Here is a 21,139-nt window from a genome sequence, read left to right as displayed (position 1 = left end):
GAGATTTGTCTCTTTATTCTGAATAACTGTCTTTATTCTGGGTTACTTGTTTACCATATACCTATTCTTCTAGATGCTCTAGGTACAAAGTTAATCAAGATGCCTCCCCGTGATATAGGTATAAATGATACGAATATAAGCTTTATGATATTGGTATAGAAGAGCCCACAACTTCATTATTTCAATATCTTTTTGTTTTAAGAGTGTTAACCACAAACTATTAACCTTTCAATTCAATTTTTCCCCATAATAATAAATCTGCTTTGGCATATTCTATGACAATGAAAATAAACTTCTACATTTTCTAACATAGACACACACTCTCTTAAGCCTTTAAAAGGGCCTCTTGCATGGATCATATCACCAAAACATTCAGAGGTTTTAGACTGTCTCTTTCATTTAAGATTATAATTCTTTATTGCCATCCAGCTCTGTCTGAGTCTCTTTTCTGTGTCATATATTCTTTTCAGATTTGTATTTCACTCATGCTAAAATTATATACATTGTTCTAGAGTGTTTAGTAATAAATAAGAAATATATCTGCTCCGCACATATATGTAAGAAGTTGTGTTTTGGTGTAGCTTTAAATTTGTTTGAAACAAAGAGATATGGAAGCAGAATCTCCAATGAGCGGCATAGAGCCTGATGATGGATCTGCCACTGAGATGATGGATATCAGCCTCAATGATTTGCAATTCAAGCTTGCAGAGTTTGCAAGAGTAAGAGATTGGGATCAGTTTCATAGTCCAAGGAATTTGCTTCTTGCTCTTGTAAGTATCTCTTTGTACCAGAGATATTAGGTTTTTATAGTTCCAGCGTATATTTTTGAAGGTTTCTAAATTTTAATTTTGTTTATCTTTTGAATCAATGTTTAGGATCGTGAAACTATTCACTACTTATGAAATATGATCTGAAATATTGATTCAAAAGATAAATAGGGCTGATGACCATGATCCAAAACATTGATTCAAAATGATAAACATAATTAAAATCGGAAAGCATCTTCAAAATGGTTGTGTGATTTATATAGCTGATATCTACAATCTTAATGAAACAATGCTATGTGGTGCTAACGACCAGTGGTGCTAACTGTGGCATTTGGGTGGTGTAGTTTGCTAATAAAGATCACATCATGTTCTTGTTTTTGAATGAAACATGGTAATGTGGTGCAAACGATCATTCCTCATGTTTGGTAGACCGTGGATTGTCTGCCACAACATGCCTCTAAAAATGCTTAGATTTCTGAGAAATTCCAAACTCAAGACATGGTATAGTTAAGTTTTTCTTATAAATATGTTGGGCTTGGCTTCCTTATGGGGCAGCACCCATGGTGTGATAAATTAGGGTTCATTTACACCTTTGACCCCAACATGTAACTCTTCCTAAATTAGGGTTTTAAGAACAAGATGGAGCGTTGTAAACCTTTAGAAAGGGGATTCTTAGGAGTATATAAACACAGATCTTTCACATTTTGTGCTTGTAATAATTCTATACTGATACTTCTTCTTTTTTGGCAGTTTCAATTTAATAAGATTGCTCAAGTTTTCTTCATATAGAAGACAAGAACCTTATTATTTACTTCATATTGATCGTTTTGTGATCACAGGTGGGTGAAGTGGGGGAGCTTTCTGAGATATTTCAGTGGAAAGGAGAAGTGGAGAGGGGGCTGCCAAACTGGAACAGCTCAGAGAAGGAGCACTTGGGGGAGGAGTTGTCTGATGTGCTGCTATATTTGGTGAGGCTGGCAGACATATGTGGGGTGGATCTTGGTGAGGCGGCTCTAAAGAAACTGAAAAAGAATGAGAACAAGTTTCCTGTGGAAAGATGTAAGACCTCCTCCTATGTCTATGCAAAAGCTCTCAAGCAGCAGCACAAGCTACTCAATGCAGACTGATACACTTAGCCTCACATGTTAAGTTTACATGGGCATGGACATGTACTTGTTGTTGTGAACTTGGGAATTATATTTTTCTATAAATTACTTGTTGGTATGTTCTAGTAGTAGAGGAGAATAAGAGGCCCATGGACAAGAACCTTGAATAGTTTATGAGATAAGGTATTGACGACCAATAAAAGTTTCTTTCTTTGTGTGAGATATTTTACTGATTCTATGGTGTTTTATCAAAATATGGAAGTACAACAAAATATATTAGAGATGCCATTCCCTTTTTTCTATGGAGTATAAGCCAAAGCATATATTCAAAGAAGAAATACAGTCTTAGATTAGATTCTTTTGCTGTGGGTGGTTCACCAACAAGACAACTCTACCATAATATGCATTTTCATCTGATGTTGTTCTCTATTGGAATTGTTCTTATTATATTGACTGCTCCAGGAGAAATAGAACCCACAAACCCACTTACACATTTTATAACGAAAGAATCTGTATGTTCTATGAAAAATTCTGTATGTTTTTAGGGCGGTTCCAATAAGCTTTAACATGAGTTCAACATTGTTTAATGACAAACTCTCCATGTTTTATGAAAAACTCTAGTACAGTTTATCATAGAAAGTTCCTTATAGGCTTTTACATGAGTTCTATCTAATTGTGGATAAATTTAGATAGCTGGAAGGTGGTGGCAGAAATATAAAACAGCACAGAAATGTTACAAAGTATCTACAATGGAAATAAAAGAAAAAAATTCATTGGAAGTACAATTGTTAAATAGATTAGGTCACTATAGATGTAAAATGAGTGGATAGGCACAGAGTGCAGCCAAAAAGCTTCTTTGTTGCATATAACAGCTTTAATGCATAGTAATGCACAAGTATATAATAGATTTAATCAATTACTTTGGAAAAGATGGTAGTACAAGTATAAAATTATAATTTTTCTATGGAGAAATACATTTGCTGTGTTAAAAAACAGAATATTATAATGAAAGAATTGATGGGTTGAAATGCTCCGCTAAGGCTAGGTGTCTATATGGAGAATCCCAAGGTTTCTCTTTAGTAATATTTTCTTTATTTGCTATTCTCATTACGTACTGGACCGCAACATGAGTTGCTTTTTTGAAAAAATTTGATATTGGTACTACAATACAATGACATGTACTACCAATCTTTTAGATATAGTTTAAGGCTTTTTTCCTTAGTTCAATGAATACACCAATAATGCCAAGATCAGTTTATATTGATTAAATAATAGGTAAGAATGGATAAGTGAAATTATCATGAAAGGAAGGATATGGTTCTTAGTTTATACTTACGCAAGAATTCATTGAATGTAATAAATTATAATTTATGTAAAGATCAACTTTCATTGACTATAACAATTGAGGAATGGACAAGGGAAATGGCATTTATAAAATCAAATGGGAAGAATAAGGTATTTAGTAAGTATAATTTTGATAGTTTAGAATTAGATCATTTTGATGTTAAAGATTTGGATGTTATTAGTTAAATAATATTTTGAAATCATATTGATCTTTGAAATGTTTATAAGTTGAATTGTGTTGTAGAAGATGGATTTTACTTTTCTAGATAATGACTACATGTGTGAAAGTGATTGAAAACTTGTTTGAAAAAATTACAATGTTGTAAGTTGCAAGAACCTATTTTGTCCCTATCTCTAATATTACTTCTAGCATAAGCACACAGAGACTTTAAAAATGCCTTAAAGGAGTCATTTGATTGCAAAGGTCATTTATTCCCACTTCATACCCCTTGATTAAATGACTATACAATCATGTAAAACATTGTATGATTTGAAGCAAATTTAGGTTACTTTTAATGCTCCAAAATAAAGAATTCCAAGAATTATTCTCGAATTAAAGCACAAAAGTAACCAATATGAATTGCATGTGAAGTAATGCACATTGAATTTATTTAAATACTAAATATATTTTAAGATCAAAACATGGCAATGAATCACATAACGTATATCAAGTTAGTTTGACAAATACATAAAAGTCGAGAAATTTTGAATTCAAAAGCTTGAATTTTTTAGTCAAGTGTGCATCATGTATAATCAATCTGACACAATGTGTAAATGAATTGAGATATGGGATGTAGGATCCCAAAGTGGGGAATAGTTATATGAATGCAAGTACAAGGATGGTTGTATTGTATGGGTCGTAGATGGAAAATGTATAGGAGTATGGGAAGGTTGAGTATATGTAGGTGGGGACAAGTAAAGGATTAGGGAATCAGCCCAACTTTGCAAAAGGGTTTTCAATTGTTGATATGCAATAGGGTCAAGATATTCTAATAAAATAAGGTCAAAGTTAAATGAGAATTTTAATATGGATAAATGATTGAAACTTGGGTGATCCCTCAATAGTGGGTGTCACTTTTTGACCAATTTTGACACTAAAATCAATATTTTTGAAACAAACCTCACATTTGAGTGACTATATCTCTAAAACTATGAATAATTTAAAGATGACATAAACTAGTGATTTCTAGTACTTTGTTCCTACTTTGTAACCATATTTTTTAGTTATTTTTAGAAATATTTTTAAGTCAATTTTTTTTCTCCCTGAAAAGTGTTACATATGAAAAATCAATATTTTTAAAGAGTGACAATCATTTTGACAAGCATAATTTTTTTCTAGAAATGATAATGAAGTGATTCTTTCGATGTTGGATTTATAACATCAATATCTAGAGGATGCATTTAGTTTGATTCAATTTGGTTGAATATTGTATAGTTTATGAAGTTTTGAAGTGACATCAATCGTAATTTAGACATACGTTCATTTTGACAAGGATAATTTGAACTTAATTTATCATAAATCAAATTTTCTTTTTTTGATAGAAAGTTATCTCAGTAACCTATTTTCTACATATTTTTTTTTTTAAAAGGACCTAATTTACAAATTTTTTCGAAGTGTCGAAGTCAGTTGATGTTCAATCGTTAATCAACCTATAATGAGTTAAACTCATATTTGAAAATCTTAATGAATATAATATGTATTAAAATTATAGTTGTTGGAAAGCTTGCTCCAAGCAGCACAAATTGACATTTTTTATTTGTAGTAGGAGATCATTTGATCTCAATTTTTAGGGTCAAAGTAACATTTTTTTATTTTTATATAAGAAAATAGCAAGGAAATTTTTTAAATCATGTGTTTGCATGAACATTATTTTTCTACAAACATATTAGTTATGTTCATGTGAATACACATTCGCTTGAACACACAAGCCAGAACAATTTGTTGACTAGAAATTTATTTTAATGCATTCATGCAAACATATAAAAAACATTAGGTTTGGGCAAACATGTGATGATGTCACTTGAGCATTAAGGACAAATGTTGAAAGTGAAGCCGAATTTTATAAAGTAAGTGTGAATTTTTAAGGTTGAGGAAATTTTTTGAATTTTTTAGATTTTTTGATGGGAAACAAGAATGGAAGACAAAACAAACATGCAAGGAAGAGATCTCATGAAGTAGAACAAAGAAATCTTTAGAAAACTTTGGCACGTTATCATCAAAATAAACAAGGTATGTAATTATACATATATATTAAATTTATTTATTTTCATCCATCTTGAACTTCATTATTTATCAATGTTATTTTTATCTAATTTGATTCATTTATAAATGTGTTGCAGACAATCAACAAGGTGAAGGTGACAAAAATGTTGAAGGAGGCTCAACATAAGTAGAAGTGCATATGGGAGAAGGGTCAAGATCGCTCCCTACAAAATCTCAAATAATGAATGTTGATGAAGGTTCAAGATCACTCCCTATAGAAGTTCAAGTAACAAAAGTTAGAGAAGGGTCTGCATCTTTCCCTACAGAATCTCAAACGGTAAATGTTGGAGAAGGCTCAAGATCACTCCCTATAGAAATTCAAGTAACAAAAGTCAAAGAGGGGTTAGGATTATGTGTAGGAACTAGTATGGACAAACTTGTAAATATTGCTCAATCTATAAAGAATGAAATTTCGCATAAAAATTTAGATCATTTACTTAAAATGGATGTGGATAAATTGAGAACACTTGTAGCTATTGTTCAACCCTTAATTTTTCCTAAGAAAAGGTCAATGAATAAGATGATAAGAGAAAGAATGACTCAATTTGATAACATTGAAATACTTAAGCAAGATCAGTTGCTTTCACTTTTGCTTTCATAAAAGAAGTTGCAAGAGACATTTAAATTTCTAGGTGTAGACACAACATCAAAGAAGAGAAGATTTCCTAACATGAAAACTAATGTGATTAAAAATGTTAAACAAAGTTTGAGAAACATAGGATAGTAGTCTCGAACTAAAGATAAGTTCCTGGCAAGAAAAGTAATGTTGATGTCTGTTGTAAATAAGAAAATGACCTAAAATAGACAAATATCTTCCATTTTTTCTGAAATGGGTTTTAGTTGGAAAACAATGAGAGAAAATGTTAAAAGAAGATTAATTCTAAATGACAATACTATAGAAGGCAATTGGGAAATTATGTGTAGAGCACTTCATTTTGTTAGGATTGATGAGGGATTCAAAAATTTAGTCATATCTTTTTGGATTGATAACACTCATCCTTCATCAAACAGTAGAGATGTTATTAGGAATAGGGTTGCATATGGTCAATATGAGCATCATACAAAATATGGGTTGGACAAAACCCAACATGAGTTATATGTATCATTTTGTAGTGAACATCCTAAAGCAAAAATTGGGCAAACGTTGTTTGAAAGATTAAGGCCATACTTTGTGAGGTCAAACAAAGTGTTTGAAACATGTTGTTTTCATCATCATATTGAGTTTGATCTCCATTATCAGGTATTTTGAAAGTTTGTAGAAGACACGTATGGTTTTCACTTTGCTTCTCCTAGTAGGAAAAGTGAGTTTATATGTTCCATTTTATGTGACAAAATAGATGATCCAATTGGTCACATAAATTGCATCAAAGGAATATGTGAAACATGTGGTTAATTGGCTCTATTTCCTTTAAAATTTGAAAATATTGATGTAACAAAAAAGGTAAACTGCAAAAGTTACAAGTATGTGAAGAATGAAACAAAGTTGGGTAAAGAGACTAAAATGTTGGAATATGTTGAAGAGGAGTTACCTATTGTAACATTTATGGATAGATTTAAGAATTTGGTTCAACTTTATATTCGTCATACATTTTTTGCAAAGTGGCAAGCACAACAGTTTCAAACTTTGAGAGATAATTTCTTGCTTGGAACAATTGTATCAGTTGTTGATTTTGCAGAGAACTATTCTTTTGTTCATCAAAAAGGAATTCAATTAGATTATTTATTTTCTAAGTAGATCACTATTATGGTACATGTTTGTTATAGACATGCATAGTTAAATTTTGATGGTGTTTACAGTACACTTGAAGAATGAATCATTAAAAAGGAATATCACTTTTATATAATTAATAATAAAGAATATGACATTCACTATGTAGAACATTGCTTCTATATGTTTTTGTTCGTATTTTGAAAGAAAGAGACATAAATGTTGATAAACATTATGTTTGGTCTGATGGATGTGTCACACAGTTCAAATCATCTAGACCATTTAATGCATTATGAAGATCTCTATATCATCGTAATGAGAATATAAAACACATATGGAGTTTCTTTGAGAGTGGCCATGGAAAAAGTGAACATGATGGTGTTGGAGCTTGCATCAAACGTGCTCTACAAAAGTATCAAATGAACTATAAGGGAGTTCATATAAATAATGCACATGATGTTGTTAAATGGTGTAAGACACATTTTGCATTAGATGAGGTTGGGACATCATCAAAAATGAGTTGACAAGCACCATATAGAGTATTTTGGGAGATAATATAGTTATGGATGTATACACTTGTTTCAATTTTATGCAATTAATTTTTGAAATTTATCTTGATTCATTGAAGTTTAAATTTACTTTGTCCATATTTTGGTAATGAACATTCAGGTGTTAATAAAAAATAACATGCATGGTTATAAGAGGATAGAAAATACATGTTCTTTCATTCCATCATGAGTATAGATAATCACAATTGGACATTGAAGACAAGAGAATACTCATATTTTTTTGACAGTTGCATTGATGAAGACTATCAAGAATGCATCAATCAAACACGTGGATATATGGGTGCATGGATTTTGATGTAATGCCCCGCCCGAAGATCCTTGGAAACAAGGATGAAAAACAAGCCAGAATAAAAAAAAAATTCTTCAAGTGTAAGTGCACAGGACAACAACATACACGGATCATACAGATCGCAACGGAAGACTTAACGACCATCTTGACACCCACCAAATTTCCAAACGTCACCACTAACCAAAACACAAACAAGAAAACATAAGAGATCAACGAAGCTAAAAGATCAAAACAGACTCCTGAAAATTGGCTAAGTCTGAATTTTGAAGCCCTGAAATTTCCTAGAATCTTTATCTTAACCCGTAGAGGTCTGAAACCCATCTCAAAAGAATCATCGCATATCTTAAAATATATCTTAAGTATAAGGAATTAAATATACATCAACTTATCCACACTTCTAGGCTAGAACACTTGAACCATAACTGAGTAACTGAAATAAAAAAAATGGGAATCTAACCATCTAACAAACAGTACAGAAAGAAAACATCACAACAACTGAAATAACATCGCAATGAACAGAATAACCAAGTAAGTATGTGGTTCCTTCCAACCATCAATATTGTCATAAGAACATCATGGGCCCTAGCCATCCCCCATGCGTAACATCCCAAGCCACTGATCAGATCATCAATGTTGTCGTGATAGGGACATCACTACTAAACATGCTACAATATAAGTAAATGAAATGTAACATGCTAGTAGAAAGCATAAGATAACCCTGTAATCAGATAACATCATCTACTATATGCTAAACATCATAATAAGGAATGTGTAAAACTAACATCATGGTAAACATGGAAAACAACATCCCAATGAAAGCATAAATTAGTAGGAAGCATACTCCACAAATTGAAGTACCAAGTGACACATCCAGCAACGATCACGCTAGAACAATAGACCGTCTTTATACACCGATCCCTAGCAGTGGTGAAGGTAGCTATGCCTCCCAACCACGTGGCACCCATAGGTCCACACCCGCCATGCTGATGGAGATAATGATCCAACCACACACACACAAAATAACAACCATGGCTAACACACACGCCAAGCAATATGATGACTAAATCCAAGACATAGACAATGTATAAACTACAAGTCCTGGTCAGACACCTCAATGGGATACTATGTAGGGACTGACATCATGGAGAGTCACTTGGCATCGACAAGCCCAAGCTCAGATCATGCGTTTCAACTCCTCAACAGAGGGCCCCACATATACTTTTTATTATCTTAAATTTTATTACCACCCGATGTTTTATTTAATTATCACTTACTTAAAACTTCCTCTGCCAACCCTATGGGACTAAGGTCACCAGGCTGCGAGATAGAAGCCCCCTCCATATGCTACCCTACCCTACCCATGCTCATCCAGCAATGAGTGCCCGTAGGCATGCAAACTCCCAACCCAACCCCAATGATCACCACTTTTGAAAGTACCATGAAAGATCAAGCTCCGCAGGTCACCCGACAGATGTACCTATGTGTGGCGCACCACCATTATAGAGATCATACACAAGGACAGGATGAGAATGCAAACAGAAGTCAATCAACTGAACCATAATCGGGATGATGGATGCTACACGCATCCCAATGCCACAAAAGATGCAAAAGTATTCCGATTGGTATCTAAACAGATCATCTAGGTCCACGAACCACAATGTGCTGAGAAAACTCAAGAAAACAAGGTGGCACGTAAAATGAGGTAAAAACTCTAAATTTTGAAAAAATTCAAAAATTAAAACCCATTTGGCCTTTGGGTTCAAAAACCCCAAAAATCCAAAAATAAATGAAAACAAACACCGTATGCAAAAACAGCCAACGTAACGGCCCAAAAACCCAAACCCCCACTCCAAAAATAGGGAAAACGTTCATACCCGACCAATCGGGCAGAACTAGAAAATAGAAATGGAGGGGAACACTAGTTCTCAGCCTTGTAACATATTGCTACAAGAAACGAAAGCAAAAATAGAGCAAAAACATTAAAATGGGAAGGCCCTACCTGACAGAAAAATGGGCCAAAACAGAAACTTGCAGAGTAAAATAACCAATTCACCAAAACTGCTGAAACTGATGGCAAAGCGAGAACTCCTTGAGCTGAATCCAACGAGACCAACCCCGCAAAGATCCCATGCTCACAGCTCCCATAACGAACAAAAAACTAATCCTTCAGAAGAGGATTTTCAAATTTTCTCTCCAAATTCAATTTCCAAAATGTGAGAAGTGAATAATGAATTCACTTTTTTCAATACTTATTCATTTTGAATGAATAGTTGATTATGGAAAATAGCTAGCTAGAGTAGTTAAACTCTGAATTGACCCAAACGAAAACAAGTTATTATCCATAATGGAAATTCACCTAAGGCAAAGCTACCAGAAATTAAATCCAAAAAGATTTAAAACTCGAAAACCCAAAATTACAAAAAATCACTTAACACTTTCACGACGAATGCGAACTTCTAAATGCATAGACATGCTCACTGGTCTAATCACATAATGCAAATGAGTTCAGATTTACTAATCACCAAATGGTTTTAATTTAAAACAACTAAATAAGGATACGTCGACCATATAGGAGCGACATTGGCAAAATATGAACAGCTAGATCACTAACTCCATAGGTCACTGCCAAGGATATAATTCCTGCACACTAAAACACATGATCAAGTGCAATTGCATATAAAATAATAGCTAAAGTAATTAAAGCATTAAATAACTCATTAATCCATTTACACCACTCACGTTTACATTAATCATAAAAGACGAGAATGAAGTAAATAACCAAGGCATAAGATCCATCACATCACAAAAACCACAGATGTTTCCAATACATCATACAACCAGATAATCAGATATCATAGATCTACTGTCATTTCAAAATAGCATCAACATGCAAGTATGATAAACTGAACAACATAGCAACAAAGCATCTATGGTATGGAAATCAAAGTATAACATTCGACCCTCAAGTCATCTCAAGGTACAAATATCAAAAGGAGTATCAAGTATCTCTCAAATAAAAAATAGACAAGGTACAGACTACAAACACGAGAGGCACTACATCCTCCCCCGCTAGCATAGGCTTACTCCTGGAAGCCAGCAAAAAGGTAGGAGTACAATCCCCTCAGTCGTGTAGCATCTTCCCAAGTCGTAGAGATCTCATCACTCGGGTCCCATTAGACCCTTACCTGCTCGATGTCCCGACCTCGTAAGGTCAGCCTTCGCTACTATAGGATACAAATGGGCTCCAAAGAAAGTTGCCCATCCGCTACCTGCAAAGCATCCCAATCAAGAACATGGGTCATATCAGGAATATACTGTCTCAACACAGAAACATGAAAAACATCATGGATGCGCGATAGGCTAGGTGGCAATGCTAGTCGATAAGCAACAAGACCAATCCTCTTGAGGATCTCAAAAGGTTTGACAAAACGTGGTGCCAACTTAGAGCCTTTCCCATAATGGATAGGGCTCTTCCTCGATTGCACTCTCAAAAACACCCTGTCACCAACAGAAAAGTGACGATCCAACCTATGGGCATCTGCATACTTCTTCTGCCTGTCTTGAACAGTAACCAAATGCTCCCTAATGTGAACAACCTGCTGCTCCATATCCTAAAGCATCTCTGGACCCAAAAGAACTCGATCCTCTAAACAATCCCAACTCAAAGGTGTATGGCATGGTCTACCATACAAGGCCTGAAAAGGTGACATGCCAAGAGAACTATTATACCCATTTTTGTATGCAAATTCAACAAGGTACAAATAGTCCTCCCACTTCACCTACCTATCCATAACATACATGCGAAGCATATCCTCTAGAACTTTATTTACTCTCTCAGTCTGACCATCGATCTCTAGGTGATAGGCTGAGCTGAAATTGAGCTAAGTGCCCAATGCATGCTGTAGAAACGTCCATAGTGCAGAAGTAAACACTGAATCTCTATTTGAAATGATCCGACGAGGGATCCCATGCAAACAAACAATATCCACCATGAAAACATGTGCTATGGAAGAAGCAGTGTAGGATGCTCTCATGGGTGAAAAATGTACTACCTTGGACAACTTGTCCACTATCACCATGATATAATCATGTCTCCGCGATGACATAGGTAACCCTATGATAAAATCAATAGATATCGTATCCCACTTCCACTTTGGAATGGCATGTGGCTGCAAAAGACCCGTCGGATGCTAATGCTCTGCCTTCACTCTCTAGCACTCAAGACATCTAGCAAAAAAATCAGCAACATTGCATCTCATCCCTGCCCAGAAGTACAGTTGTTTGAGATCAGCATGCATCTTCTTGACTCTAGGATGTGCAGAATATGGTGCACGATGCACTTCTGACAAAACTAAGGTACGAAGATCACCTGACAAGGGTACATAAATACGCCCCAAGTTTCTCAATAGTCCATCAGACTCAAGCATATAACCTGAAAATCTCCCCTCAAGGGTACATCTAGACTCGATCTCTACCCTCACCTCCTAATACCAAGTGTCACTAGGCAAAGCCTCCAAAATACAACTTCGCAAATCCACTCCCAATGACATCACTGATACCTCATGTCTCCGCCTGCTCAAGGCATCTACGAAAACATTCTCCTTCTCTTTGATTTAATCAACATCAAAGTCATACTCGCATAGGAACTCCATCCAACGATGTTGTCGTGCATTCAAGTTTGGTTGAGTAAAGATATATTGCAAGCTCCTATGATCACTATGCAACTCAAACCTATGTTCCAAAAGAAAATGCCTCCAACAGACAAGGGCATGCACTACGGCCACAAGTTCCAAATCATGAGTGGAGTAGTTTAGCTCATGGTCTTTGAGTTTTCTACACTCAAAAGCAATCACTCAACCATCTAGCATTAATACCGCACCCACGCCTTCCAACGAAGCATCTGTGCAAACCATGAAATCACCTATAGGATTAGGCACTACAAGGATTGGTGCACTGGTCAAACACTCCTTAAGAGCATTAAAAGCTACCTCGCACTGGTCTGACCAAAAAAACTTTTTCCCTTTTCTCTGAAGAGAAGTGATGGGATGGGTTACTTGTGAGAAATCCTTCACAAAGCGATGGTAGTAACCCACTAATCCCATGAAACTATGAAATTTTGAGACATTAGTGGGTGCCAGCCAATCCATGATAGCATGAATCTTCTTCAGATCCACTGCAATTCCTTCACCAGTGATGATATGTCCCAAATACTTCACCTCTGACTGGAAGAACCCACATTTACTCAGGTTGCCATACAGCGGGTGGTCTCTCAAGCACTGCAATACCTGACGTAAATGGACTTCATGCTCCACCGCAGTCTTTGAGTAGATCAATATGTCATCTAGAAATACATTGACACATTGATCGAGGTACATGCAAAATACCCCATTCATCAAACTCATGAACACTAATGGCGCATTGGTCAACCCAAAATGTACAACTATGAACTCATAATGCCCATATCGTGTATGAAATGTTGTTCGATGAATATTAGCCTCTTAGATACGAAGCTGATGGTATCCTGACTTTAGATCAATCTTTGAGAACACTCATGTTCCCTTCATCTGATCAAACAAGTCATCTATCCTTGGCAAAGGATAACGGTTCTTCACTGTCACCTTATTCAATTGCCAATAGTCAATGTACAAATGCAAATAACCATCCTTCTTCTTCACAAAGATGACTGGTGCACCCCATGGGGATACACTAGGATGAATATGGCCCTTGGCCAATAATTCCTCCAACTACAATTTGAGCTCACTCAACTCTTGAGTGGTCATGCGATATGGAGCTCAAGAAATTAGCTCTGCTCCTAGTACAAGATCGATCCAAAAATCAATGTCATGTTGCAGTGGCATACCTAGAATCTCATCAAGAAACACATCTACATACTCATGAAGGAGTGGATGACCATTAAGTGTTAACATATGGCTCTCAGCTTCCTCGAGATCACTAAGAGACACAAGAAACATCTAACAACCCTTCCGCACACTCCGCTTTAGCTGATTAGATGAGATCATACGAAGTGAAACTGGTCTCTGAACTCCCAAAATTTCCACCTGGCCACCTGTGTCATCCAAACACTATACCACCTTACAATGGCAATCAATATTCACCTGATGGGTAGCTAACCAATCCATGGCCAACACAATGTCATACAATCCCAGAGGTAGAATGCGTAAGTCCACTGTGGTGGTGAAGGTTCCCAAACTCAAAACCCAACTTCTAACCAACGAGTCAACAACCACTTTAGAACTTGTGGCTAACTCAACCTGCCACCTATCAACTTGACGCATTACCACTAGCCCACATCGCTAAACAAGAGATGGTGAAATGAAAGAATTGGAAGCACCAGAGTTAAACAAAACTAAAGTTGAAATACCATGCAACATACTTGTAGCCTCGACTACCGTACCTTGATGCTCAGCTTGACGGTTGTCAATCACTACAAAGACTCTATGATTTTGACCCACGTCTCCTACAGTAGGCTCAGATATCACTATGCCCATACCAGGTCCTTTAGATGGTTTGATGGAACAATCATAAGATTCATGGCCAGGTTGGCCACAAGAACAACAATTCCTAGAAAAGTTGGGTCCTGTCCCACGACCACTCTAAGTAGCACTAGGATATGGTGTACTACCTCTTCTGGAAGTCTACTGACTATTTTGAGGAGGACTATCCTGTTGAGATTTCTATCCTCTATTTTGATTACCTCCTTTCTTCCCTGAATTACTAGAAGACTGACCACCTTTGGTCCAAAAACCCTTCTATTGGTTGCGACGAGAACCACCCTGAGAGGGTGTTGGCTGGGTCTGTCCCTTTCTTGAGGACTAAGAATACTGTGCATCCTGCCCTACATTCCTAGCACCCTAGTTCTAAGAACCAGATTTGCTACCAAAACCTCTAGCCAAATTTTCCTCTGCAATACGTGCCTTCTCTACCGTGAGCACAAGACTCCTAGCACTAATACATTTGGCATCAATTTGTGATGGCTAAGTGTCACAATTACGACGGTAATGTGTCACCACTACGATGGTAGTAGATGTTATTGTTTTTTAGTCACAAATTACGACGTCTATCCTCTACCATCGCAATTTTGATGCCACTCCATCACAATTTCACCATTCAAATCCGTCACGAATCCTATCACAATGCTTGCGGCTATCGTCGCAATTTCGATGTCTACCCACACATTACGACAGGGTTGTGTTGGCATCTGGGCATGGGGTCATTGTCCCCATTACTTCCCTTGACTTTGCAATTGCAACGTCCATAGAAAATTGCGACGGGGATGCACGACGGCACCGACGACGCGGTAGCTGTGGCATCAACACTGCCTGCCGTCATAATTCTTCCATGGCGTCACAATTGCGACATAAATACAAGAATTGTGATGGAGTTTCTATGCGTGCGACGCACGTTCCATCGCAATGGATGCGCGAACGTCGCAATTGTGACGTCCGCGACTAGCTCTTGGGCGGGGCTACTGTGGCAACGATGCCAACTACCGTCGTTGCCACAGCGACCCCGCCGCAAGCATATTCAGCCTACAGTGCCTTTTGCTTCACTTGATCCTGACTAGAAAAAGCTTTTTGCTTCTCTAAAAGCTGAGATGTTTAGGGAGATAAAGTGGGAAAGATAGAGAGGAACAGACAAAGAGATATGGAGGAATAAGGAGAAGGGGCGATAAAGAGATTATATAGATGGTGAATGAGAGAGAAAGATATAAGGAGATATAGAAAGAGGGTGATAGGGATAGAGGGATAAATAGGTTATAAAATAAGTAGAGAGAGCTTAAGTAGAGATGGAGATAGGGAGAGGTAGCAAGAGGAAGACAGAAATCATGAGATATGCTCCTGAATTTTCCAATTAGAGTCCTTTCTCATTGGACAAATAAGGAAGATATTCGTAATGGTGCCCAGTAAGCATGTATTACATAAATACATGCAAAACATAGAACAATGTATTTTTTCTATTTGATTTTCTACCTCTTTAGTGCAAACCATTGCACATCAATGTAGTATTGCTAGTTTTTTATTCATGTTATGCATGGCAAAAGCATACAGTAAGGGTCACATAAAAGTTTTCATTGGTAAGAAGAAACCCAACAAATTACCCACCATATTACATGGGCCTAAGGAAAGCTTTATGCTTGACCAAAGGAAAGGCTTTTGTAGCTAAAAGTCAAGATGATCAAACTGGAGTGAACAATGACTTTACAAAAAATGCTTTGAAAACTTGTTAAGAAAATCTATCAACCTGCAATAAGATTGTATTAAAACTAGAATTATACAGATCCATATTATTAAAACTTAAAATACCTGTCAGTATTAAGTGTTCAAAAAAGAACACGCCGAACACCTCTTGGAATGTTCAGGGCCTCCATAACCTTTGCTACAATAAGAAAGAAATCCAAATAATATTAAATCTTTTCTGAAACTCCAATTCACAAGGATGTATAGTTATGTTCTAATAATCAAATACTAACAGTAAAAAACACAAAGCTAAAATGGATATGTCGCTAGTTTTTCTCTATTCATTCATAAAACAAGCTTGATACTAAAATGTAAGTGTTTTCTCTTTAAATTATATCATGTTGATCACAAATACTAATCATAGATTAGTTATCCAAAAGGGTGCAATAATGAAAAAGGAGCCAAATACTAAAAGATGCAATGAAGAGTTGCAATTCTTCAAATGATATTAAAAAGGCATCAATAACCAGTCCAAGGACATTATTCAGACAGAAGATTACTTTATATTCTATACAGACATAAGTGGTAGTAATCCACTAGACATCAGAAAGCTAGATCCCATGAGTACAATGATTAAGATCAGGAATAGTGACATATATATCACATAAGTAACAAGAGTTACATCACAAATTGCAACAGTACAAATCACCCATCATTGGGTCATCACCATTACAAAGATATTATATCAGACAGGGATCAAATAAATATCCAACGTCTTTACAAACCAAACAGAATCAATCACATCACATTTCAATAAGGCAGATATCAGATATAGTGAATAACTTCATACCAGTATGGTACATATCACTTTTACATTATGATAAATCTGTAACAATGATTACTTGGTCTTGCAAATTGCTCTACAGAAATTCTAATGATACTTATTGTAGATCAGTAATCAACATTAGATCATCAAGATCTATGACATTAGGTCATTTAGTTGACTGTCACTATACTTCCAACTTCAATATATATAATCCTTGTTTAGTCTTTGATATTGATTGGATTGGGAATTTTCACAAAGTCATTTCCATCATTATTGGAAGTGTTTTTGGTTATCAAAGTTTGATTGAAGATATCAGAACTACTTAAAAAGACATTTGCATATTGTTCATCTATATTCTTTACCAAAGATCAGTTGCATCTCTCTAGCAGTGAATTAAAGAATATATCAGAAGCATGGGTGATATTACCTGTACATAACATCAAGATACATGCACAATTGCATTGATATATCTACCTCGAAAAAATATTGTTATTAATACCTAACATTTATTTGTTGAAAAATAAAGAATTGAGTATAAGTAATAATAGAAAGAAGTTTATTGCGATTTAAAATATAAGGATTTAGTCACAGACCCTTAGGAGTCATATAAGGGAACATCAAACATTAGCTCTAACCTCAAATAAGGGATTATTAACAAGCTGAAAGTTATCCTTGTTTCTGAAGTCAAATCTCTCTTCTTCCAAACTTTCCTTGTCTGCTTTCTCTAGACAACGTTTCAGGTCATAGGTCTCAGCTAGGTTGTCCACTTTATCATTTCTTCCTTTGTCTTTTGGTTCCTTGAAGTGTTTTGTTCCTACACCTTGATTTTCTATTTTTTATGTTTTCATGAACATCTATCAACTTATCATTTTTTTGCTTATATCAATCCAAGGTCCTACGATATATAACTGTTGATCTATTCTTGCTTACTGTCTTGTTACCTCATCCTTAAAGGACTTCAATGCTATATGTTGAGATTTTTGACAAGGTAAATGTGAGTGAAGTTCTTGAAGCAATATTTGAATTACAATACTTAGTCTGAACAATCTCTCCTATTTAATTTTTTGCAACTTCTCTCTTTCTTGTGAAGCTATCGTCTTGGCATGCCTAGATATCATAGAGCTCTTTGAACATCTTCAGCATGATCCCTTAATTTCCCTAGTTCTTCGCTTGCCATAGTTTCATCAAAACATTTTCTCACCTACTTGTTCCTATCCTTCACTATCACATCTCTTTTTCTATCTTCCTCGAGGTGATTAGATTTGACACACAATGTATTTTTTGATTGACTGACATTAGAAATATTACTCTTCTCATGCACAAACACTGACATGCTAGTCAATGTCATGTACTTTTTAAAAGGTGAAGGATAATTTTGATCAACATCCTTATCTCCAAGCAGCTTCACATAATCTGAATGATGACCCCTAGATTCAATCCCTACTATGTCATCCTTAATGTATGACGTTGAGATGCAATAAGAACAATCTCATAATCATCATCAATCCATGTCCTCATTTCATTTGTGAAAGAAGGAGGACTCAAAAAATTAACTGCTTCTATTCCTTCCAAGTGTCAAAAACTATTTTCTCTCCTTGTATCTTGTTACCACTATTTTTGGTGGCCTATTAAGGTTAGATTCTGAAAATCTTCCTCCCATTCACTTCCTAACTTGGTTTTTTCTCGTTCTTCCTTTTTCAAGTGAGGCTTCAATTTTTCCTCTTTCTCGGTTTAAATGTTGTGGTTGTTATATGGAGACAAGTAGCTTTAGGATTTAAATTCTCCACCTCTAGCTCATGGAAACCCTTTGCTTCTACATATGCACGAATCGGTCTTTTGTACATAGCACTATGCATTGGAGTGACAGTTAGATTTGTACTTTTTACACCACTTACCAATATTTGGCATGAGTAAATTGAAAAATAGAAATAAACACAATTTGAAAGTTAACATCGTGGATGGCCCCAACACATGAATATAGAGGATGGTTCCTCACAATGACCTTAAGGACACAATTTTGAAAAAGTTTACAAGGACACAGACATAAGGCTGTTATCTTCACCTTTATACATTAGAAAAGTAACAACTTTGTACAAAATAAATAAATCAATCAATCATTTAGTAAAACTTTCAATTTATTTTCCAGCTTTTCAATCTCTAAATTTTGTCTTTGTAGATTTGTAGTGAGAAGATTGTGGTGCACAATCTTTGAAGTTTGCCAACCCTGTAGCAGTTCTAGTTGTGAGTGGAATTTGAGCACATTTGAAGCCCTCCACACCAAGAAGTGCAAAATATTGACTCAATAGTACTTAAATAACCCTGTTCTTGTGCAATACATTTAGCATCTACCTCTCATTGACCTTCATGACATACTTTCTTTGACTTTATTCCTAAGATTATTTGTAAAACTTTGACCAACCGCCTAAAGGTCTTATTTCAAGAGACCTTACAACATTAAGCCACTAAAAGAAATTTCAAAAAATATAAGCTAAAAGTATAGTTAAAATATACATTAGAATAAAAAATATACAATTTTCATACTCGAGCGCGCGGCTGTAACTCGTGCAACAGCCTTCTTGCTTAACTGTAGAAGCTCTCCAGCAATCAAATTATACAAACTACAAGGCCTAAAAAAAATTTCAAAACATATAAGCTACAAGTCTAGTTAAAATATAAATTAGATTAGATTCAACAAACCTTAGCAGTGTAAATAGCCATCTCCTCTAAACTGGACTCCAGACACGAGGGGGCATTCACATACTCTTCCCCTAAAGGTATCCTGAAGAACAAAAGCCACTATTCTTGAGTTTGTGAATTGCACCTCGAGATGAATGAAGCTTAAAAGGAATGAAAATTGTTTTCATACATTTAAATCAGGATGTAATATTTATTCATAAGTATATACCTTGCAAGCACTTAAAATTGTTGTTATATGTGTTGCAGGAAATGAAGAAGTTTATACTTATGTGTATAGACACACTTCCTGTATGTGATCCAAAGCTTGAATTTTATCAAGTGTGTCCAATGATGGGGAGAGACCTCCGTGCAAGCAGAAGATTTGCAATGAAACAAAAGAAAACAAAATTTTCTTATAGTAAGAACAAGTTCGTTGTGCTGCACAACGTACCAAAAAAATAGTGCATAATATCTTTTTCTTTACCTGGCTTTCAATTTAGCATGAGAGCCTTTAATAGAAAAGTCAAGTTGATAACATATTTAACAAGAGCTACAGGGTAGCATAGTTCTTGCGTAAGTCCAACAAAATGTGTGAGGATTGACATAGATTTGCGTAAGTCCAAGAAGATGTGTGAGCGTTGACATAGATTTTGTGAACATTTTCTATGTAATGAAGATTTTACTACAAATGGAATGAACCTAGGGGTCGATTGGTAAACTGATTATTTGTATCAAATGGTGTAAAATTGAAACTAAAACCATTTCAATTGGCCACGCCACTCATGGACTGTTCCTCCATATGTTATAATACTTTCATCATATATCACAAATATGAAATAGAATATGTAACACACTGAAATAAAGCATTAAAATATAGTGTCTAAATGCAATTAAATATATGGAACTGGTTATAAGAATCTGTAAAAATCAATTAGAATGGGTTGAAATTAGTGCCCAACTTAAGAAGATCAACACTGATAATATGTCAAATATTTATTGTTAATTTATGCTCGTAGCTGTAGGGAAATTAGCTAAGCGAGCAACAAAAGAGCTAATAGTTTGTAAGAGTGTACCATTTAAATTGTGTATGCTCATTTAACAAGAGAGTCCATAATTTGGCATGAAATACTCAAGACAATAGAGGAGCTTCTACCAAATTCCCAAGAAATCTAGAAATTGGATGAACTCAAATGATTTTTTTATTTTATTTTTGCCAAAGTTTTTAGTTTCCTTTAAGCTTTCCTTGTTGGATTATATATTCTTCTCCCATTCTCCTTAGAACTTATAATCGAATCAATTAGCTGGCATATTGTTGTGAAAATACGAGTCATTTTTGAAGATACCCTGCTAGGATCCCAAGGAACTTAATATGACTATTAATAATGGAAAAATC

General features: G+C 35.3%; 1 protein-coding gene across 1 annotated transcript; it reads left to right on the top strand.

Moving 5' to 3' along the window:
• The first annotated feature begins 242 nt into the window (after positions 1-242).
• On the top strand, positions 243-2,097 carry LOC149559272 (uncharacterized). The gene is made up of 3 exons (XM_089833193.1): positions 243-378; positions 582-770; positions 1,607-2,097. The coding sequence occupies exons 2-3, from the start codon at positions 609-611 to the stop codon at positions 1,892-1,894; spliced, it is 450 nt and encodes a 149-aa protein (XP_089689319.1). The 5' UTR covers positions 243-378; positions 582-608; the 3' UTR covers positions 1,895-2,097.
• Positions 2,098-21,139: the final 19,042 nt, after the last annotated feature.

Source organism: Cupressus sempervirens, chromosome 5 (assembly GCF_028749045.1).
Source record: "Cupressus sempervirens isolate cs-2001-9-10 chromosome 5, ASM2874904v1, whole genome shotgun sequence".
Taxonomy (NCBI): domain Eukaryota; kingdom Viridiplantae; phylum Streptophyta; class Pinopsida; order Cupressales; family Cupressaceae; genus Cupressus; species Cupressus sempervirens.
Note: the sequence above shows the minus strand (reverse complement) of the source record. Positions and strands in the feature narration are given on the sequence as shown.